This window comes from Sardina pilchardus, chromosome 22 (assembly GCF_963854185.1).
Source record: "Sardina pilchardus chromosome 22, fSarPil1.1, whole genome shotgun sequence".
In the NCBI taxonomy this organism is placed as follows: domain Eukaryota; kingdom Metazoa; phylum Chordata; class Actinopteri; order Clupeiformes; family Clupeidae; genus Sardina; species Sardina pilchardus.
This window is the reverse complement of record NC_085015.1, coordinates 24,175,637-24,184,616: the sequence shown is the minus strand read 5'-3', so window position 1 is coordinate 24,184,616 and position 8,980 is coordinate 24,175,637. Positions and strand designations below refer to the sequence as shown.

Genomic DNA, 8,980 nt, shown 5'->3' with positions numbered 1-8,980 from the left:
TCTCTGTCTCTGGATTGCATTTGGTGAAGAGGGTGCGGTGGCTGCTGATGAGAGGCAAGATTCACAGAAAGAGGCGCGTGGCCCGCGGAGGGGGCGTTGTTGGCAGACGATAACGACGAGGCCGACGGCGCCGTCGAGCTTTGGAGGAGGAGGAGGGAGGAGGGCCCACCCTCGCTTGCAGCTGACCCGGCGGTCCCGTCCTGCACCAGGGCTGGCCAGGCCGAAGGGTTGGCATTGGGGTTGAAGTTGGCACCAGGAATCCCGCCGACGACGCCGCCGACGCCACCGAGGGAGCCGTCCGCGGTCCCCGGGAGAGAGGAGGCTTTGGATAAGGGGGGCATCGACGACAACGCCGACGAGCCGGCCGCTACTGCATTCCCTCCCTCGGCCCCCTGGGAGGAAGAGCCCCAGGCGGCGCCGCCGGACTGCATACATTCATTGGGTGAGTTGGAGGCGTTGGAGGGTGGAGAAGGGCTGCCAGACTCGCCGCCGCCTTTCCCTCCGCCAGCCCCAGCTCCCATGGCCTGCTTCTGCTGCTGGAGGTGCCGCTCGCCCCACGAGGCACTGCAGTTCGGCATCCCGCCGCCCTCGGGCCCCCCCGGCGGCCCCGCATCTCCGCCGCGCGCCCCTCCGTCCGCCGCCGAGATGCTGGGCCACTCCTCCAGGTCTGACCTGTCCACTATCACCTTCTCCCTGCCCTGAGAGAGGGGCTGGCTGCCAGAGCTGGCCCCCCACGTGGAATTTGCATAATTTGAAGAAGTAGTAGTAGAAGAAGCAGCGATTGATGAGGAGGATGAAGTGTGGGGCAGTGAGGGAGCAGCGGGACCCACAGAGCCCTGGCTGGAATCTGGAGAGGAAGAGGAGACAAAATGGAGGACGACAATGAGTACAAACATGACCCTTGCAAAAACAACACTGAACACTTTCACTGGCTGTAGAACAAAGAGCTAATGGGGTGATGGAACTTTTCAAGAAGGCGTTGCACATCACTGTCAAAATGAGAGTACAGACACATTTTTAAGGTCGAAGCTTGTGTCAGCAGTGACGCTGCGGGACCGCTTCAAACAGGTCTGCATACTGACTGACTAACTGACACAGGAGCATACAAGGCATGACAAATCAGGAGAAGTCCCAACTAAAGCTTTGAAAACTTTCATTCATTAGACGTGGTCACAGCATCATTCGCAACTACATCACAATCTCCTATTCACCAACAAATCACTGACCAAAGCTGTGCTAACTGACTAGGTGCACTGTGCCTATCCGCCTCTCGGGGTATTGCCTTGTCCATGAATGGAGTCTGCTATGCCTACATTGTGCCACAGCGAAATAGCGGGCGCATGCTGAAAAGGCCTCACCTGATGCAGCAGCTACTGTTGAACTGGGGCTGTCTCCCCCGCTGTTGCCTCCCCCCAGCAGCATGGAGGACAGTGGTGGCTGGCCCCTCTTCAGTAGCACTTTGTGGTCCTGCTGGCAACGGAATCGAGGGGGCACTTCGCGGGGCATGTAACGCTGGGGGGCCTGGGTGCCGGGGGCGGGCTGTCCGTTGGCCACCGCCTGCCGCTTAGCATTGTTCCCACCCTGGGAGGGGGCGCCGCTAGCAGCCGCGGTGGCAGTGGAGGCGGATGCCGAGGGGACCGGGCCAGGGCTGGGGGACGCCGAGTTAGAGGTGGCAGGAGATGGGGCGGATGGGGGCTTGGTCAATTCTGGCACTGCACCGAGAGGAGAGAAGAGAGAGAGGATGAGCGACCATGACAACCATGTCCTAGATGTTCACTAGATGATCAAAAGGTAGAAACATGGAGAATGCCAGACCTGTCTTACCTTTGTTTTTTTGCTCAGCAACCTGAAAGAAGATGGAAAATATATAATGATTCTTACATGTGCAAGTCATCCACCATTACACAAGTCGTACTACATTGCATACCTACCAAACGTTGCATTTGGTAAGCAAATGACAAACAATTCCAGCAGAGCTGCTTCTCATGCAATGAACATCACTCACGAGCACTCTCTAACTCTTATGTTGCTTTTTGACAAGGGCAAAAATAGGATGAGGCAGAAAATGTCAAGCTGCTCGTTTATGAGCATCTGTCTGACTCTTGCATGACATCCACATATTAATTGGTCACAGAATCAAAATCTCAAAATGCAATAGATAGGTTTCTGTCCAAGAGATTGTGCACAATATGCACCACATATGGAAGCATGATACACGTATGTAAAATGAAGCTAGTGAGATAGTAAGATAGCAAACAAGCAAGGCAGGGTAACCGTGGTTACCTTCTGTGAGGTTTCCCTTTTCCTTTTATCTTCTTTCTTCCTTTTCTTGTCTTCCATGAACTGCTGTTCCCTTTCCAGTGGCTCCTTTCTGAGGGGAAAGGCAGCCTATTACTATCAAAAGACAGAATGGAAAAACACAACTGATTGCAAAAACCTAAACCATTTACATGGAAATCCTAACCTCAGACTAAGCACATGCATACCATTACCATGGACAATGATGGACTAGCAAGGAAAGCGTTTCACAATTACAATACAGTATACTGACACTGCAAACCACACCTGAAAAATATCATTACTGCCTTCACACATCTTGACATAAATGGCTAATTATTAAGCAACTCCTCTACAACGTCATGAGGTAGTTTTTCACAGAATATGAATGACTCATGTGTCAAATTAATCTCTGGATATGGTTCAGCACCTTGCAACAGCCTATGCAACGCATGGCCCAGTCGCCCAGTCACACATCACCCTTTTCCATATGTTCATATAATATGGAAATTACAAATCCTCGAGTAAATAGGTCTTGTTGTCGTTAAAGCCACATATTCCGTCTACATCTTACCAGCTACCACTGCAAACCAACATGTACCAGTGCACCAGCACTTTGCAACAGTCTATGCAATGCATGGCACAATCACACATCACCCTTTTCCATATGTACATATATATGGAAATGACACATTTTCATGTAAATAGATATTGTTGTCGTTAAAGCCACATACCGTTTACATTCTACCAGCTACCATTGAAACCCTACATGTACCAGTGCACCAGCTGAACACCTGCAATATTACAGTAACGTTACCTTACAGGAGATATTCTGAATCATACAACCTATCACTAGTTGTAACGTTGACCACTGCGATTAGTGTTACTGTGTCAGGCCAACGTATGTGTTAATATGGTGTTAGTCAGCTAACGTTAACCTAGGTCTGATCAGCTACTTAAAATGAAACTGCGACAACCAATATTTTACCCAACTCTAGCTAACCTTTCACGTTTGTATCGAGCCAGAGAACAAGATGGTGTTGCACTTAGCTAGCTAACAATTAACGTCAAGTTAATTAAGCAACATGATGGGATCCGTTAACTTCAAATAAGCTTAATATCATGCATACCAGCTCCCTTCGTTTTAATGCTGGGCAACTATGGATCAAACGCGACCAAGGCAACGTTGACGTTACGATTTTATCAGGTAAAATCCTAGCTAGCTAAGCGCAAGTGTGGCTACATTCCCAGAGCAAGGCAATGTTAGCCTGCTGCCAGCAATTGCTAACGTTAGTATATTTCAAGGCAGCTTTCGCACCAGCAGGTTTAACTGGCACAAATGTTAGCCGCACAACTTGCACCCCTGTTAGCAGTCTCATCCACCCAGTATGAACAAACTGAGCTCTTTAAGGCAACTAAATACATGCACGGTGTATATTACTAAGGATGCACAATACTAACGACACAACGATAGGAAACCCTCACAAACACTCAGATAGAATATCTGTAACACAGCCAACAGGCTAAGAAGGTAACATTAACGTTAGCTAGCTAACGTTAGCTATTTCGTTACGTTAAGGTTTCTCCCCTAACGTTAACTTAGCACAGATGTCGACGGAATAATTTCGAGGCACGACGTACAGAACGAGAAAACAACATATAATTACATTCCATGCATGCTACATTCCAACAACTACACAAAGCACTCATAATCCTACAATTTACATTGAATATGTAAACAAATGAGTTACTCACCGTAGGAATTACATATGAAATATAGCTAGCTAGCCTGCTAGCTAAAGTGCTTCAGTGCGAAATTTTAGCTTTTGAGGCATTCGAGGCTATGTGAAACACAATACTTATCCAAAGCGCAAATAACTATACAGATAATAAAGAAAACACCCCTTCTTAACTGCTGATCTGTAACCTAAATATGTAATAGATAATGTAAACCTAACAAGCAGAATCTTCGTTTTTAAAGCGCTGAAAAGTCAGTTGCTTGACGGTCGGCCATTTTGCTGCTCGGTGAATAGTGAGTCTGACCAGCTAGTAACTCTGACGGAAGAGGGTAGGGAGATTTTTGACCTTCAGTATTAAAAGTATAGTGACTATTAAATTGCCAGACATTGGAATTTGTTAGTACAACGTGGCATGACAACATAGATTGTTCAAATGGTACTATGTTGATTTCATGTAATTAACATTACAAATATTGACATGTCACCCGTAGCTGTGCGGTTGCCAAAGGCTGTCTACACAATGACGTCATATTTCAAATATGAATGGCCATAAAATCCATTTCAGACAACACCATGTGGTGCCGTGGTATGTAATCGCATTGTCAAGCAACGATAGCCTACTCATTTATGCATGCCTGAACAGAGGTTGAATCAGAATGCAATTGAGTCGTAAATAATAGTATGGCCCGAGAACAACCTTATTTTATTTTTCAGGTATATGGTTACTCTCATGAGAAAAAAGGATAAGCAAGTTATACATTTTGCAAAATTAAAGGTTATTGCATTATCAACATATATGTTTCTACGGTAGTTTAACTGAAATGTGTCAGATTATTCAATGATTGATGAAAATCATAAAGAGCCAGAGTGCGCTTGACAGCCGGGTGGCGCTGTAGTATTCCTTTTGACTTGTTTGTGGATGTCAGTGAGAGACTGTCTGTGTTGTACAAGTAGGCTGCAGGGATCTTCCACCACCAGGGATATGAGCATGAAAGACTCGGTTTGCAATCGGATTTAGCTGTGTGGAGTTCAGTAAGTCTACTTTAGTTAGGGTAATTTACGTCAGGCTGTGCGCTAACCGAGGGAGACAACACACCATACCATTAGCCTACGAGACCTCTCAAATCAAATCTGGGTTTAAAACCTTGTGACAGCATGTGTAATATCTAACAGTGTTATCCTTGTTCCACGGACATAAGACAAAGATGGGACCGAAAAAGAGAGGGGAGAGGAAAAGAAAGGCAGAGACGGAGACCGAAACAGAGAGGCCAGATGAGTCAGGTGGAGGTGAGCCCTTGGAGCACTGTAGCAAGGGAAACATGAAAGCGAGAGAAGGAAACAAGTACATTGGAGCGCACGTTTCGATAGCAGGTAACATACATGTCCACAGGAAATACAAAATCTGTTTGCTTAATAATGCCCTGGTGTTATTTTTATGTTAAGGTTCATCAAGTCTTTTGTCCACGCCTCTCCAGTAAGCGATCTGGGAGAGCCCTAAAAGTTGCTTGACTGCAGCTGTTTTGGGTTTAGGCCTACTTAATGCATCTATGTAAATATCAGTTTCATTAGACAAATGTGTGTCACCCTGTAGGAGGTATATGGAAAGCTGTGGAAGCCAGTGTGGAAATGAAGGGCCGCAGTTTTGCCCTGTTCCTGGGATCTCAACGTTCCTGGAAAAGACCCCCGCTGGACAGTGCTGCAGCAGTCAAATTTCAGGAGGCATGCAGTGCCCATGGTTTCAGCCCAAACCACATCCTGCCACATGGGTCCTATCTGATGAACTGTGGCTCACCCAAGCAAGGTGTCATCATATCTTCTCAAAGCACGATCTTGATTTTTTGCTTATACCTCAATCATCGTTGCATAGATTGAGTTGTAGCCTCCTTGACTTCAGGCACACAGAGGGTGGCTCTCAAACACTCCTCGATCCTCGATCCTCGATGCTCGGTCCTTGAGGCTCGTTCCCACTGATCTATAACACTGGATAGACTATCCCATTGTTGCCACCCAATCATTCTTTATCTAGATCAGTGAGGATGAGGATCGAGGAAGGAAGGGAGGGTGTATAAAAGACCAGAGGAGAGGCACCCAGAGTGTAGATCCGGCATAATAATTGTGTTGACGAAGATTAAGTGGGCTGGTTGGAAAGTAGAGGTTTTACATGCTGACGGAATGAAATAAGATATGCTACTTTGGAATCAATTCTCTTAATGAAAAAGAAATGATGTGGAGGAGATTGTGTGTTATGACGAACATATCAAATGTTAATGAGGAAATGAGTGTGTTTTGGCAGACTGCAAATGTTACATTATCACATTTGATATTGCCTTAGATTTGTCTTCTTTCCTCTTCCTGGCTCCTCTGCCCTCCAGATGTGTTTGAGAAGAGCCAGGCCATGCTGGTGGATGAGCTGAGCAGATGCAGTGCGCTGGGACTCACTCAGTTTAACCTGCACCCAGGGGCCTGCATGGGAGCCAGTACAGAGCAGTGCTTGGACAGGATCGCACAGGCCATAAACCACGCTCACCAACAAATCCCCTCCGTCATCACAGGTACAACAAAAGTCTGTTTTCCTCCTTCTTTGCCTTGCTTTATTATGGCTTTATTACTGTGGCAACTGCTAGTGAAGTTACTGTTTTCCAACATACTGTTTATACAAGGAAATACAAAACCATTGCATAGAATGAAGTGTGTTTCATTCTTTTTTTATTGCGCTGTTTGGCCATCCTTAGCATCTTTTGGCTCCACACTGAGGTTCTGTAGAATTTTTTATTTTGTTGTCTTTTTGGGTGCCTTCTTTATACACCCTCCCTTCCTTCCTCGATCCTCGTCCTCACTGATCTACATAGAGAATGATGGGGATAGTATATCCAGTGTTAGTGTTAGTTATAGATCAGTGGGAACAAGCCTCGAGGAGAGCCACCCCTTGTCTCTCACACCTCTGCCTCTCTCCACCATCCTATCTTCCTGCATCTGTTTCTCTTCTTCCTGTCACCTCTGCATCCCTCTCAGTGCTGGAGAATATGAGTGGTCAGGGCAGCACGGTCGGAGGTCAGTTCAGTGAGCTGAAGGGCATCATTGACCGGGTACGTGATCAGTCACGGGTCGGGGTGTGCTTGGACACATGCCATGCTTTTGCAGCAGGTGAGATAGTGGTGATTGTGGCATTTGAATAAAATGATTACATTTGAATTTTACTGTTGTTAATGTTAAGTGATACAACATCTATAAGGAGATGTACTGATAAGGAGATGATAAGAAGATTAACTAATAAACTAACAAACATGTAAATTATTAATCACAATGATGGTAAATCTACTAGCTTTGGTAAACTGAATTGATTTTGGAAAATGTATAATTATGTTTACTTCTTGAATATTGTACATTCTGTGGTTCACCACAGGACATGACATATCGGTGTCTGGTGGGGTGAAGGTGATGTTGGAGGAGTTTGACAAGTTGGTGGGACTGCAGTACCTGCGAGCTTTCCATCTCAATGACTCCAAAGGTCAGCTCCATCTCCTTGGCATCCCATTCATCAAAGTCTCTCTCTCTCCATTTCTCAGAAGTAATGTTGAGATATTGTTATAAATGTCTATGAATGACTGGCCATTGTTCCAGTTTCAGTGTGGCTACTAATGATGTAAACACTGATTAGTTAGTGAATGTAGAGTAATGATTTTGTTGAATATTATTGAATTTACTCAGCAGTAGTTTCAATTATTTAACTCTCGTTTTATGTGAGATGAGAATCCTTGGTAGTATTGTAAAAGACATGCGCACTTATGTCCTGAAATGACACCTGATAGGTAAACTGGGTTGTCATCTTGACCGTCATGAAGATATCGGGCGAGGTCAGATAGGCCTTCAAACTTTCCGCGAGATAGTGAATGAGCCTCTGCTGGACAACATTCCTTTGATCCTGGAGACCCCTGGACGGTGAGTGACACCTTTGAGATCATGTTCACGAAATACACCTGCATTGCTGAGGACCCCTTCTGTTCAGCTCCTGGCCCAGTGTACCTACTGAATGGCCAATGCTCAGTGACTGATTCATACAGTAATTTCCCGCATATAAGCCGCATATTGTGTATAAGCCGCAGGACAGTGTTTTATGCAAGTTAAAAGAAATGAAACCATATTAACACCATATTAACTGCCCCCCTGTACTAACTAAAACGGTTAACCTAATAGCTGAAGAAATCTTGCGAAATCAATGTATAAGCCGCGGCTAATAGTCGGGAAATTACGATAGCTCATTGTATTGTATTCTTACAGTTCTGAATAACACCTACTGACGTTGATGGTGTTGTTAACACTCGGATGAAGTGTTAGAACAGTTTCCACACACTGTAGTGTAATTTATGAGTATGACCCCAGCCGAGGTTGTTTGTGGCCACATGACGTGACTCAAAGCTCTTTTGCTTCACAGGCCTGGGTTTGAGTATGCTGAGCAGATTGAGCTGTTGTACTCCCTTTGTGAGGGTTAAAGACGTCAACAGACAGAAGACGTCTTTCACACCTCCCACCACTACTTTCCTGATGCCTCTGTTCTGATCTCAACCAGTTCTGTTCAGTAGCATAACTCTCTTTTGTACTTGTTCTTTGTATTTTTCGGTACATGAATTCTTTAAAGTTCATAAAAGAATGAAATTTTTTGTAATAAAAGATTATTTCCAGTCCTTTGTTCTTCTGTATTTGACACCATCACGAGACATTTACTTAACCGTTGAATGCAGCAGCGCTCTGGTTTTAAATTAAAGTTTATGGCCACCAGGGGGCACTTAGTGCATAGAAATGTTAGAAACATTTTTAATTGTCTCTGCCAGCTACTGCCAAAATGCTGACCAGAATACCAGAATTGACCATTACCAGAATCAACAATATGGCTGTTTGGGAAGCTGTTGTTTGGAGGGTGACTAAATCAGGTCTGCAATTATTTTGGGCATTTGTAACTGAAAAGG

General features: G+C 45.2%; 2 protein-coding genes across 3 annotated transcripts in view; one reads left to right on the top strand and one right to left on the bottom strand.

Moving 5' to 3' along the window:
- Positions 1 to 4,323, bottom strand: part of tnrc6ba (trinucleotide repeat containing adaptor 6Ba) — a 17,615-nt gene extending 13,292 nt beyond the window's left edge. The window contains exons 1-5 of the mRNA XM_062525734.1: positions 4,033 to 4,323; positions 2,284 to 2,394; positions 1,825 to 1,846; positions 1,359 to 1,712; positions 1 to 847 (exon numbers count right to left, since the gene is read on the bottom strand). The exon at positions 1 to 847 is cut by the window's left edge and continues 746 nt beyond it. Of these exons, the coding sequence (XP_062381718.1) occupies positions 1 to 847; positions 1,359 to 1,712; positions 1,825 to 1,846; positions 2,284 to 2,340 (1,280 nt within the window). The 5' untranslated portion in view covers positions 2,341 to 2,394; positions 4,033 to 4,323. The remainder of the gene's footprint in view (positions 848 to 1,358; positions 1,713 to 1,824; positions 1,847 to 2,283; positions 2,395 to 4,032) is intronic.
- Positions 3,307 to 8,642, top strand: si:ch211-141o9.10 (probable endonuclease 4). Of its 2 annotated transcripts, none has more exons than XM_062525566.1 (8): positions 3,307 to 3,484; positions 5,216 to 5,387; positions 5,608 to 5,817; positions 6,389 to 6,568; positions 7,029 to 7,160; positions 7,420 to 7,524; positions 7,826 to 7,955; positions 8,449 to 8,642. In XM_062525566.1, exons 1-8 carry the CDS (start codon positions 3,425 to 3,427, stop codon positions 8,504 to 8,506), a joined length of 1,047 nt encoding a protein of 348 aa, XP_062381550.1. In that variant the 5' UTR covers positions 3,307 to 3,424; the 3' UTR covers positions 8,507 to 8,642. The 2 variants fall into 2 exon arrangements, with proteins under 2 accessions (XP_062381550.1, XP_062381552.1); XM_062525568.1 differs by lacking the exon at positions 3,307 to 3,484 and adding an exon at positions 4,919 to 5,048.
- Positions 8,643 to 8,980: the final 338 nt, after the last annotated feature.

Bases quoted from the DNA above. Each gene is read 5' to 3' on its own strand.
- si:ch211-141o9.10 (XM_062525566.1), top strand. From the start codon at position 3,425: ATGCTGGGCAACTATGGATCAAACGCGACCAAGGCAACGTTGACGTTA. The intron at 3,485-5,215 runs GTAAAATCCTAG...CACGGACATAAG, and splicing joins TGACGTTACGATTTTATCAG to ACAAAGATGGGACCGAAAAA. The intron at 5,388-5,607 runs GTAACATACATG...GTCACCCTGTAG, and splicing joins AGCGCACGTTTCGATAGCAG to GAGGTATATGGAAAGCTGTG.